The 13,765-nt window shown below is 44.0% G+C and overlaps 1 protein-coding gene across 1 annotated transcript in view; it reads left to right on the plus strand.

Annotated features, from left to right (window-relative positions):
- Positions 1 to 13,765, plus strand: part of TBX20 (T-box transcription factor 20) — a 238,669-nt gene that overhangs the window by 170,564 nt on the left and 54,340 nt on the right. Inside the window, exons 3-4 of the mRNA XM_069084565.1 lie at positions 2,338 to 2,704; positions 5,520 to 5,684. Of these exons, the coding sequence (XP_068940666.1) occupies positions 2,338 to 2,704; positions 5,520 to 5,684 (532 nt within the window). The remainder of the gene's footprint in view (positions 1 to 2,337; positions 2,705 to 5,519; positions 5,685 to 13,765) is intronic.

Raw genomic sequence — 13,765 nt, forward strand, 5'->3', positions numbered from 1 at the left:
AAAAAAAATAATACACAGAGTACAAGACACTCACAATCAGGAATGGAGGTCACTACCAGAGCTTTGGAATAAATCCCAAGAGAGAATTACTAAAATCCCCCAAGTGCCCTTAAGCTGCCTATTTACATAGCTCATTGATCTGTCAATAGACACCAAGAACTAACCAGTCAGAAGTTTTTAAGAACCCCAAAACAGGCCTGAGAGAAGGGCTTCTTGCTGCAGGATCAAATTCTTTTCTCTGGTGTTCTATCTCCCACTACAGAGAAAGCAGCTCTTTGGGGATCCAGGCTGCAATTAACTTCTTCCCCAAGCCTCAGATAATGAAATGTTGCTGGATTTGTGGTGTGTTTGTGGCAAATTCTGGTCTTGTGTAGGTAAAAGTATCCTGTCCCTGAATAATGCCTGCCCTTGGGCTCAGGCCTCCCTCAGGGAGTCTGTCAGTGCAGCCCACCAATCCACTATAATAGGGTGCTGGGTTGGGGGATCCAGGAAATCTGTCACCCATCCTCTAGGACCTAAAGAGTGATTTTGTTGAGGGCTAAGGGGGAAGAATACTGTCCTTTTCCTTCCTTTTAAAAGTGAGTTTTAAAAAAAAGTCCCCTCTCCCCCATTATATGTTTCTCTGGCTTCTTTGGACTTCAAATATTTTTAGGAGTTACGTCTTTAAATATCATCCAAGAGAAGACTTGGGTTGTCTAGGCTTTCTAACACAATCAATGGGGTGTGTGTGTGTGTGGGGGGGGTAATCACAGCATTTCCCCCACCCCAGACTTGTTATGCGCTGGTGCAGTGGGTGGAGAGTACTCTCTCTGGAGTCAGGAAGCCCTGAATTCAAATCCGGTTTTATACACTAGCTATGATATTATGGGCAAATCACTTAACCTCTGCTTGGTTTCTTCACCCATAAAATGAAAATAACAATAGCACCAATCTTCCTGGGTTTTTATAAGGATAAAATGAGATACTTTTAAAGGCATTTTGCAAACACTAAAGCATTGCATAAATGTCAGCTATCATTATAACATGATTATTACTATAATATATCACAGGACAATAACATAAGATACTCTACTACAGTATATATATATATGTGTGTGTGTATATATATATATAAATATACAGAACTATTGCTGATATGGGAGTACCCAATATCGACTAAATTACTGATGCAGCTCTTAAACCCCATAGCTTATAGGTTATGGATTTATATAGCATTAAAATACATCTTCGTAGGTTTATTATAAGTATAAATAGGGCTATACCGACATTACAAATTTATCCATAAAGATATGTACATATCATGAATAATGAAACACTAGCTTTTATACAGCTCTTTAAGGAACGCCAAACATTGCACCTTATCTCATTTTGACTATAACAATATTATAATCTATATATAATCTATATTAATATAAGACAGACATAAGTAAACGCACAATCTATAGGTGATACAAATATCTTTATTTGTATCTATAGATATGTCGTAAATCTGTTTCTGGTGTCGCCTCTCTCTGCACTGACCCCTTGGGCAGGCCTTGGTGGAGAGCTGTTTTGAGATTGCTTCACATTGCAAACTCAAGTAGTTGCTTTTTTAAGGAGCCGAAGATAACGGAGACAATTAGACAGGTCCCACTGTGTTCTGTCAAAGTGCCTGGCGCATTTGAGGACCCTCCCTGTCAGCCCCTGCAAGGCTCCTTCCTGCTTGGCTCTTATCCTGGGCGGGGGGGTGGGGGTGGCGCGCGGGCAAGCTCTGCCCGCCGCCCAGCCCCAGCCCACTGGGCACCCTGGATTCTGCAATGTTGAACTCCACCAGTCCGAATAGTCTTACTGCAACGGCCAACCTCAGGGCTGTGGGCTGAGAGGTCTATATATATGGACGTGTTCCCGGAGGCAGCCGGGGTCCCTCTAGAGGTGCAGGGAATGGTTTAGGACCTCCTTTCGTTTCTAGCTGTTAGTGGATGCTGGCATGGGTGAAGGCCAAGGGAAGGCAAGCCTGGGGGTAGGAGTAAAGAGGCCTAAGGGAGGAGTCGGGGGCGGGGGCGGGGACTGGTCGCCGAGCCCCCAGGTCTGACTATCAGCCTGTTTTTCTCTGGATCCCACAACACGAGTCTAGACTTGAGATGGTTTGAAAGACTGCCGGAAACACTTGTGATCAGTTCCCCTCGGCCCCCACCCGGTCCTTCACCTCTCGAGTCCTGTGCCCCAGACGGGTTTCCTAAGAGCAGACCGAAGTGATCAGGAGAACGAGCTCCCTGGGTTTTCGCACAGAGCCCGCGTCTGCCCAGCAGGCTGCCTGAGGACGCTGCGCTCTTTGCCCTTGGCCTCCGCGCCTCTCAGACTGCGGGCGGGCCCTTCTGACCTCCACCGTCCTACGGCCAAAGCCGTGCTCGCGATCTGTCCCGGGCCAGCTTTCCAGAGTTCACCCACTTCTCTTTGCATTAGAACAATTCGTGGAGAAGACTTCCTGCGCCCAGCCCCTCGGCGACCTCCCAGGGCTCGACTCCCACGGTGACTTCGGCAGCAGCCTTGGAGGTGGCGGTGGCGGCGGCAGCCCTTCCTCTCTGTGCACGGAGCCCCTCATCCCCACCACCCCCATTGTCCCCAGTGAAGAAATGGCCAAGATCGCCTGCAGTCTGGAGACCAAGGAGCTCTGGGATAAATTCCACGAGCTGGGTACCGAGATGATCATCACCAAGTCGGGCAGGTAGCAGAGGCTGGGAAATTCGGGGAACGTGGGCGGAGGGAGATCAGGGGCTGAATAAGCAGCCCTGCAGTGCGAGGGCAGCAAGGGAAGGTAACTTCAGAGGGTCACAGAAAGGCACCCCAGGGCCTAGTCACTCCAATCCCCTCATTTTACAGATGGGGAAACTAAGGCCCAGAGACTTGTTCTAGGCCACTCATCCTAGGACCCTAGAAGGGTCCTCAGATGCCATCGAGTCTAACTCTCATTTTGCAGAGGAGGAAACTGAGGCGCAGAGAGCTTGTGACTTACTCAAGGTCACACTAGTAGACAAAAGAAAAACAAACAAACAAACAACTCCATTCCCCTAAACATGGCTTTGGAAAAGACTTGAGCCGGTGTTGGACCTAGTCTCTCTGTCTAGATTGGAGGGAGGAGAGAAGGTTAGGAACCTCAGCGAGCATCTGGATCCTCTCGGGGGTGATAGGTGCTGGGGTTCGCCCACGCCATTCCTGGGGCAACATTTCTGCAACCTAGGACCCAAACCCGAGGCCCCGCGGTCTCCTGGCCCCTGGTATTTAGATCCAAGGCTACAGCCAGCGGGGCCTCAGTGAAGAAAAGGAAGGTCTCCGGGGGAAAGCCTGGTTTAACAGAGGGGAGGGCGGGGCGCTGGGAGCTGGGAAGAAGCTCGAAATCCAGGGAGACCCCAGGCTGGGAGCAAGCCCGGGCCTCCTTAAAAAAACAGACTCTGGGCAGAGGGCAGGCAGAGCTGGCTTGAGACGGGGATTTATCCGGTTGATCACGGTCGCCGCCAGACTGGAATTTCCTCAGTCGGAATGGCCCAGACCCCTTGGGAACTGGGAGCTCAGGGCTTCCCTGTTTATCCTTCCTAGTTTGCAGACTACCCCTGGAGTTAAAAAAAAAAAAAAGTAAAGTAGAAAAAATTAAGGTAATTCTGAGGGCGGGAGGCGGGGGCCGGGGGAACCTGCGGAGACGATTGTCAATGTAGTATGGGTCCTAGATTTAGATAACCTCTAGGGCTATCCTCTTTACTAAGGACGACACTGTGGCCTAGGGAGGTAAGTGAGTGGTCCAGGTTGCTACCTGTAGTACGTGGCAGAGCGAGATACGAACCATACTGCTTTTATTCCAAATCCAAAGAATTCTTGCCACTGAATTAGTCTTGGAAGAGACCTCTAAAAGCATCAGGACCAAGGATTCTTAATATTTCAGGGGGTCCGTGAACTTAGCCTGGGAAAAATGCATCTTTATTTTCACTAATTTTTGGTTTCTTTTGTCATCTTATGAATTTTATTTTATGCATTTAAAAAACATTATTCTGAAAAAGGTTCCAGAAGTTTCCCCAGACTGCCAAAGGGATCGGTGATGCCAAATATATATATGGAATCCTTGATCGAATCCAACTCCCCTCTTTTACAGAGGAGGAAACTGAGGCAAGTTTCGGGTCAATTAAGGAGGTCAACGAACTTTTATTAGGCGCCTATTAAGTGCCAGTACTACTGAGTGCACTTAGCGAACCCGAGGGAAGACCACCCAAAGGCCCCAAGCACCAACGCCATCGCCCTCTCTTCCATCTAAGGACAAACCAGTTAGAAGTAGACTGGGTCTATCTGTCTTTACATCACTCCCAAGGCCAAGTGTACAGAAAAGAAAGCGAGATTTTGCCAGAGGTGGGGGTGGGAAAGTGCTTTGCCCTGGGTGGGGCACTGGGGGGTAACTCAGGACTAGAGCTTTGGGTCGGTGGCCTCAAACCTTCCAGCCGTGGGCTGGAAACAGCTGAAGTCATTATCTTGAAACAACTGTGTCTGAGCCCTAGTGGGCAGTCCAAGTTCGTTGTAAAAGGGCTTTCCTCCAGCCTGGGTCACAAACGCTTATTTCAACGGGTGCCCTAAAAATGTCAGCATCAAACAATTCTGCGAAATCTGTGCTGGTACTCGGAACACTATCAGTGCTCTGAGCCCCGTAGCTCAGGAGGAGTGGTGGGAGGCGACTTTAACACAAGAATATTTGTCATGAGAAGGAAGGAGGCATTCAGTGGGCAGAGAACAAATCCCAGAGCCAGGAAGTTCCTAATTCAAGTCTTGCCTCCGATTCATACTGACTGAGTAACCTGGCTCGTCAATTAAGCCTCTAGGCTCTCAAAGGCAACTAGCTGAGACTGTAAATTACAGAGTTACCATTACAAATGAGGTACCCATCCACTCTGGAGAGGAGAGTTTCCACGCAAGAGTTACCCCACCTTGATGAAACAAAAGACCCCAAACAAAATAAATCAAGGACATTTGTAGTATAAAAATGATTGGAGGAGTATTTGGGAAAGGATGTGTGAGGTTTTGTTATGTAAATAAATGCAGGGGTCCAGCGAGACCCACTTAGAATGAAACCCTGGCAACGATTAGCTGGAAAGTCACTTAACTTGGTCAGTCTCAGTTTCTTCATCTGTAAAGTGAGGATGACAGCACCTGTGGCACCCACCTTACCTGCTGGAAGGATCAAGTGGGATGAAAGGTTTAAAGCACTCTGTAAATATCAGTTATTACAACAAATACTGCCCACGTGAAAGAGACAGAATTCAATCCCAACTGAGAAACTGAGCCCAGATGGGAATTGTAGGGAGATCTCAGAGGATTTTTGACTTTCCAGATGGGCAGGAATGTGCTAGGGGAGGGAATAAACTGAAATAAACTTGTTAGAATCCATTGGATCATTTTCTTCACCATCAAAGCTTTTAATTAATGAATTAGTTAATTAATCCCCCCATTGCAGTCCAAGTTTGTGTATGTATGTGTGACCTAGCCTTTCTTTCCTCCGGTTGAAGGCGAATGTTTCCTACCATTCGGGTGTCGTTTTCTGGAGTGGACCCTGAAGCCAAGTACATCGTTCTAATGGATATCGTTCCCGTGGACAACAAGAGATATAGATATGCCTACCACCGATCGTCCTGGCTGGTGGCTGGCAAGGCTGACCCTCCTCTGCCCGCAAGGTTTGTCATCCTCAATGCCGGTTTTCTCATGCGAAAAATATTTGCTTACAACCTCCCCCCACCCTTAGCTATCTGCCGAATTCCTCTGAGCTGCCCAGGGAGTTCTGCGTGGGGATTTAAAGTAGTCTGTTTTTAAACCTGCTGCTGCTGATTCTGGGAGGGAAGCACCCAGGCAAACCAGGAGAGCTGGCTCTGCTAAAGACCGGAGTTAATCCTGGGTGAGGATATTTACAGATAGAAAGCAGCACCCTTCCTTTGGACCCCAGGTCTAATCTTCCCCCTCCTCCCCCCAACCCTTTGTATCTTCTGGAGTTTGCAACATTAAAATTCACAAGAGATCAGAGGTCACTGCAGACAGAAAAGATATTATTACTCAACTGGTATTTAACTGACTAATTACAATGAATATTCGTTGCCACTTTGGTTAGATCACATTATGAACAGATCCTTCTGTCTATCATTTTTTCATCTTAAGGGGTTAGATTTATTACTATTATTTTAATCAGTTAGTAATCAATAGACTTTTATTAAGCATTACAATGTGCCAGACAAGAGCAGCTAGATGTCAAAGTGGATAGAGTACAGAGTTGGAAGTCAGGAAGACTCATCTTCCGTAATTCAAATCTGAGCTCAGACACTAGCTGTGTGACCTAGGCAAGTCACTTAAACCCATTTGCCTCAGTTTCCTCACATGTAAAATGAACTGGAAAAGGAAATGGCAAACCATTCAAGAATCTTTGCCAAGAAAACCCCAAGTGATGTCACAAAGAGTCAGACCCAACTGAACAAACACATGCGCCAGACACCGTGCTAATCACCGTCATTATCACCATTATTCTTACCATTATTATCTTCATGAGCATCTACTAAGTCATAGAGAAGCAGTCTGAATGTGTGTGGGGGAGGCGGGGGAGGAGGAGGTCCAAGACAGTCTTTGAATCGTTGGGATGAGAACATAATTTATATCATTAAGTATGGTGTTTTTTCGGTTGCTTGTTCTGGACCTGCAATTTCCTCATCCCTGTTGGGAACTCCCTCCATCAGAGGAGCTCAGGGAACTCAGCTCTGCCTAGGCTCAAATGACTCCAAGATTAGCTCTCTATCCCCTGACTCCCATCATTCTGCATTATTGTAGAAACAAGCAGCCCATGTGTCTTTTTCCACTCATTCAAAATCAAGTTTTTAGACTACATTGTATTTTTCTGGTGTTTACTGTTCCAAAGACCAAATAAGGGAGTAGTCTAAGGAGCAAGAAGACATGCTTCATTAAGATGAAACAACAGCTAGCACTTAAATAGTGCTAGCAAAATACAAACATTATCCAATGTTATCTTCTCAACAACCCTGAGGCAGATTCTACCATCATTCCCATTTTATGGATCTGGAAACTGAGACAGAGGTTAAGTGACCAATGAGAGTATGCCCTCCCTTCCCAAACTGTATTGTGTTCATTTTGTCTATATTTTGTATATACTTACATGGGTATACGCAGCTTCCACAAATCATGTACAATCTTCTTGAGGGCAAGGACTGTTTCAATTTTGTCCTTGTATCCCCAGCACCTAGTACCGTGCTTGGCTTATAAAAATGGCTTCATAAATGTTGGCTTATTGATTGGAAGCTGAAAGTCCCAGAGGTCAAATGTGTAGTTCAATTTAAACAAAACACCAAGAGCTAATTTTATTCTGCATAGAGTGCTTGAAGGGAGAATGCTCCCAACTGTTGCATGAATATTTGCTTATATGTCTAAATAGAACTTTGTGTTAGAGCTAGGATTTTATCAGAGAACCCACTCTACCTTCTGTTTGGATACTGTTCTGGTGGAACATTAGACATGCTTGGCATTGAGGAGGCACTTTGGTGTAGTGGGAGAAATGTTGCCTGGGAATTCAGAGGACTGGGGAAATTTCCATCACCAACCCCAATACTGTTTCCACTTGTGTGACCTTGGGCCAATAGCCTAACCATCTGGACACGAGTTCCCTTGTCTATGGCCTCTGCATCACATACAAATTGTTCTAAAATGTGAAGGAGATGGATTAAAAGAACTCCCGCAGCTCAAAACATGTTATCTATGTGCCTTAAACTCTTCATGGACTGCTCCTTGTCCTAGAGAAGCTATTTTCTCTAAAAAGGTGCCCAGCCGGAGGAACACCAACTGCTTCCTGAAATCCCATTGACAAGAGAATTAGTTCCAGAGGAATTTCACAGACAATACAACAGGCCCCCTCCTATTGCTATAAGTTCTTTGAGGAATGGCGAAGTGAATAGAGCAACAGCCCTGGAGTCAGGAGGACCTGAGTTCAAATCCGGCCTCAGACACTTACCACAAAAACTAGCCATGTGGCCTTGGGCAAGTCACTTAACCCCAAATGCCTTCCAAAAGGCAAAAAAAGGTGCTATGGGGATAAGGATAGGATCTGTGCTATTCATTGATCTAGAGAGAAAGCCTCATTGAGGAGATTCTCTTTACCAATGCTGGTCAGAACCTTCTTTGCAATTAACAATCTTATAAAGAGAATAACTTGGAGTGTGGAGGTGGTCAGTGATGCACCCAGGGTCACACAGCCAGGATGTGCCAGGGCAGGTCTTGAATACAGGTCTTCTTGGCTAAAGTTCCCCACTGCTTCCCTCTGTGTACATGTATGCATGTACATCAATGTGAATATTATGGATTATAAATATATATGAGAGGGAGTGCAAGGTAGTGGGAAGAGAGTTAGCATTAGAGTTTAAGTGCCACCTCTGGCAAATACCAGCTTGTGACCTTGGGCAACACAGTGTTCCTGGGCAGCTAAGACCATGAGGTGCAGAGAAGGTGCTGACCTGCATCGGTGGAGGCATTTTCCTCACTTGGGAGTTCCCTATAGTAGTGACAATATAGATCTAGTATCTTTCTCTCTCTCTGTCTCTCTCTCTCTCTGTCTCTCTCCTCTGTCTCTCTCCTCTCTGTCTCCCTCTCTGTCTCTCTCTCTTTCTGTGTGTGTGTGTGTGTGTGTGTATATGCACGCACACATAGGGATAGGTATAGGAAAAGGTACTGGATCCATGATTTTTTTTGGTAAGGAAACTTTCTCTAGAGAGGTTATTACCTTCTTTGAAATTTAACAGCATTAGAGAGAATTACCTGGGATTCTGAAAGGCTAAATAATTTGGCAGGGTCACATAATCAGTACGTATCAGAGGCAGAATTTAAACTCCACTTTACACCTCTCCACCCCCCCCCCCCAACCTCTTCACACACAGTGACTCTGTGGACCTTGTTAGTTTGAAAGAGCAACCCATGAGAGAGAGGATGGGTATAAGTTCCTATATATGTCCATATGTATGTATGTTTGTATGTCACCTCCCTCACATACACACACACATACTCAGCAGAGTCTATAACTACACTGATACTTAAATGAATGCAATCGACACTCTGATACTGACTGGACCAGGCTATTGGTCTATCAGTAGCTGGTTCTTGGGAGAAAATGGTTGTTTGTGAATCTGTTTTATGTAGGAAAAAACCTATTAGGAGTTCCTTTGCAGATCCCTCCCTTTCCTCCTTCTTTCCCGTTCCTGATACTCCCTCCCTTCCCAGGGAAGCTCTCTCTCTATTTGCACACACATTTTCTTCCTATCTAAAGCCTTATGTGTACTAGTGACAGAGTTGGCAGACGTGAAGGTCAGCAGGGCTCTGGAAATGTGACATCTCTTGTTGATGTTACTGCTCTGCCGATGGCTGGGGAATGGAAATGCTTACCAATAGCTATCTAAACCCCAGCATGTTTAAGCTCCTGCTGGAATTTGAAGTCTATCTGGGGACTGGCAAAAAGAAGGGCTGCTCTTACTGAGTTTTCTTTTGCTTTCATTCCTTCTTCAATCTATTATTCACCAACAGTTTCTATGGATTGTAAAGATGTCTTGATCAACTCAATCCATTTTATAGAAGTCACTCACGAATCCTTAGACCCTGTCCCATTTTGCAGCTTCAGTGGGACGGGGAATGCTAAATGATCATATATATGTTGCTATGCTGAGTGAATCCTATTGAAATTCAAGGAGTATGTACTATTTGGGAAGGATTTCTTCAGTGAGGCGTAACTTCTGGTATGGAAATTCCATCTTCCAAGGCAGGTGGACAGCTAATGTTCATTACAGTTTTAGAGAGGATAAATCTAAATCCCAATCACAGTCGCCTGGGGCATGAGAGGGTAAGTGACTTGACCATAGTCTCATGGCCAGTTACATGTCAAAGGCAGGACCAATTTTTTCCAGTTCGTACTGACTCCAAAGCCAGTGCTCCATACTCTAGATTATGCCAACCTCTCCAGTATATAGAATATCTTTTAAAATCTACATTTGCTTTCAAAGTTGCTCAGTAATAATATTACATCAGAAATAATAAAATTTTTTTAAAAGATTGAAAAAAAACATTTTGTCTTCACATGGGGCAGACTTTGCCTGAGATTTATGAAAATATGCTCCATTTTGGCAGAGCACTTCCTGGAGTTTCTTGGCCAGAGAAAACGGGTTGTTTGGCCAAATATTGAGGAGCATGACTAGTAACCTAAGAGGGCTCAGCCACCAGGACAAAAAATAATCTCAACAATTTCTAGAATCCTAAGGAATATCTCCTTTCATTTTTTTTTTTGGCACTGACAAAACCTCTTCTTCCAAACTGACAAGGTGCAGAGGGCTGTCATTTAAAAGCTGTTCTGCTTCTGGATTTGCACACATCGTGAAATCCCTTTCTTCCTGCTGTCAGAGACTAAAACAACTTTTTGTTACCAAAGACCATTTTAATCAAAAGCTTTTTTGGACACTCCCCTTTCAAGCCCTTTAAAGTGTTTCCAAGGGTTGCTTTCCCAGCAGAATGCTTGCTGTTCGGAACCTTTCTGCACTGCATACTTGTGAGGCATTATAAGTTTCAGCATGCACACCTTGTTTTGCCCTGTCTTCTGTTATGTCTGTTCCCCCTGTGACAAGCTGTGGCCTGGACTCCTTGGTCACCCTCTTGGCTTTCTCTAATTGTACTATGAGAGATTTTTGAGGGTTGGCCTTAGGAAGCCAGACACAGTTGTAAGGAGCTATGTTGGAATAGGATTTTACTTTAATTCAATTCAACCCAACAAGTGTTTATGGAGGGCCTACCAGGCATTATATTGGCAAAAGGAAGATAAAAATGAACCTGTCCCTTCCCTTAAGGAGTTTATATTATGTTGAAAGACATAGCATGGGCACAGATACATATGTATTATATGTGTGTATATATTTGTGTATGTATGTATGTATATATAGACTTAGAGTAAATACAAAATCATTTCCTGGGTAAGGAGAGAGAATTGTGATTTGAAGGGATCAATTGTGCTTTGAAGGAAGATACAAATTCTATGAGATGTAGCTGAGAAAGAAATGCATTCCAAGCATGGGGATGGCCAGTACAAAAAAGTATGGAAGTGGGTGATGGAAGGGCATGCATAAGAAAGAGCAAATATGCCAGTTCGACTGTGTAGAATGTGTGAGATAAAATAATATGCAATCAATCTGGAAAGAGTATCCAGAGCCAGATTATGTAAGGCTTTGAGCACTAGACAAAAAAGGTTGTATTTTATCCTAGAGGAAATAGGGAGCCATTGACATTTCTTGAGTGAGTGACATGGCTAAAGGTATACTAGAGGTTGCCTATTCTAGCCTAGTTGACAATGTTTGAGCATAATGATAAGTAACCTACGTAATGTCATGGGATCCAAGCTGGGAAGCACATAGAGGCTTTCTAGTCCCACCTTCTTTCTTTACATACGAGGAAGCTGAGGCCCAAGCAGGTAAAGGTACCTGTCCAAGGTTACACAGGTGGCAAAGTCATGATTTGAACCCCAGTTCTCCTACTTCAAATCCCAAGGTCTTTCCAACATACTACATTTATTTATATGTAACATTTAAAATTTTTTTAAATTTAATAAGTACTTGCACGAAGAACTTCCCATGTAATAGACAGAAAGGAATTTTTTCCCAATGATATTGAGAACCTGCTCCTCCCGACTTTGTGATTTTTGTGAATTCCCATCATAAACGGACTATAAATGGAGACACCACAGAAAATCACTTGGTTATCCCAGACAAGCCCATTTCACACTCAGCTCACAATTACCCGAGTGCAGTTTTAAGATGAAATTGCTTTTCTTTAAGTCTCTGGTTCATTTGTCTTCCATGATCCTCCACCCTTACCTAGATAAAATACTCTCACTCTCAGTTAGAGAGTGAGGGATCAGGCTTCCTTCAAGGTAGTGAGTGATTGTGCAGTCCTGGAATGCGGGAGCTCATTTCTATAATCCACGTGTAGCCCAGGAATTTAGGGCAAGACCCTGCTGTTTGTGTCTGGTGGAGAGCTCTGGTTCTTGCAAAAATTGCATGGCTATTGAAGACCACAGAGAATTTTGAATGACTCTGTTAACTTGATAAGGGCATAAGAAACCCATTTGGGAAATGGTGCAGATCTGTCTTTGCCCCCCTTATCAGGTTTGGTGCCTCAGCAGTGCCCACCAATGTGTAGCAAGAACTGAACATTTAAATGGTTTTCCCTTTCACTGTTATTGTCATTTATGGAGATGAATATAACAATGGAAATCAACCATTTTATTTAGTTAGAAGGCAGTGTTGTACAGTGGTTAGATAAGTCAGGAAGGCATGGATTTACGTCCTGCCATCTATGACTGTATGATACAGGGCAGGTCACTTAATCTCTCTGTGTTCTAGAAAACTCTCCTAAGACTGGAATTTGCAGGGAAAGTATTGACCTGCTTTGGTAGAGGGAGTTTCCTATGGGAATGAAATCGCAGGTTCAGTCTCTGTCCCTGTCCCTTTATTTACTTAAACAATAAATGTAATTGATTCTTCCTTGAAATTTTCTGACTCACACCTCTCCACTTCTCATAAGGCAATGCTTTGCATATAGTAGAGAACCAATGAAGATTTTAGTTCTATCAGCACATCATACATACCTAAAGCACTGGACTTGGTGCTGGGTATTAAAAAAAAATACAAACGTCTCTGATTTCAAGGAGCACACATTAAGTAAAGAGAGAGAGAGAGACAGAGAAAGTGAGAGACAGAGACAGAGAGAAAGAGAGAGGGGGGGAGGTGAGAGTGAGAGTCCAAGTACGTAAAAACATTTACAACTGGGAGGATAAGGAAATGCAAGGTGTAAGAGGTAGTACCTGAGTTGTTCTCTGAGGCACGCCTTTTGAAGATGTAAAGGTGATCCAGCAATGCAATCTATATTTGAGAGATGCAAAGATAGGAGGCTGAACATCATTAACTAGAAAGGTTTGCAAGTCAGTTCAATTGAAGCAGAGAGTTCATGAAAGAGAGTGATGAGGGCAGGTAGGTGGTAAAATGGTTAGAGCACCAACCCGAAGGCAGAAGGGTCTGAGTTCAAATTCAGCTTCAGACACGTGGCATTAACTGTGTGACCCTGGGCAAGTCACTTAACCCTGATTGCCTCACCCAAAAAAAAGGAGATCGGTGATGTAATATGGGATTGGAAAGGTAGGTGGGAACTATTATAAGAAGAGCTTTGAATACCAGGATGAGGTGCTTGTATTTTATTTGTATAGAAAACAGGGAGCTATTGGAGGTTTTCAGGTAACAGAATGGAGGTAACAGCTATGTTTCAGGAATATCAATTAGGAAGCTCTGTAGAGGGTATTTGGATGATTTTCTTTTGTATGCTAGCATTTTTATTTGGTTCTAAATTTTTGTTGGAACATCTAAACTTGAATTTATTCCATATAATTTTTTAGGTCACCATCCTAACACTTTTATTGCTTTTAAAAATTTCTCATACTTCTGTAGCTAGAGTGGTCCCCATTTCTTCCCTCTGTAGACTTGTGTATTAGTAATGTTGTAGATGCCTATGTAGGTAGCACACAGTAGTGGAAGGGATCCACTGAATACACTGAATCAAAGGGTCCCTGTAAGGAGGCACTCCCAGCTGACCAAGGCACTCATCAAATCTCTTGGAGCCTCAGCTAGTTTATTTATTTATTCATCTATCTATCTATCTATCTATCTATCTATCTATCTATCTATCTATC

This window comes from Petaurus breviceps, unplaced genomic scaffold (assembly GCF_028583685.1).
Source record: "Petaurus breviceps papuanus isolate PSGF00001 unplaced genomic scaffold, PetGlider_PUasm1.0 174, whole genome shotgun sequence".
NCBI lineage: Eukaryota > Metazoa > Chordata > Mammalia > Diprotodontia > Petauridae > Petaurus > Petaurus breviceps.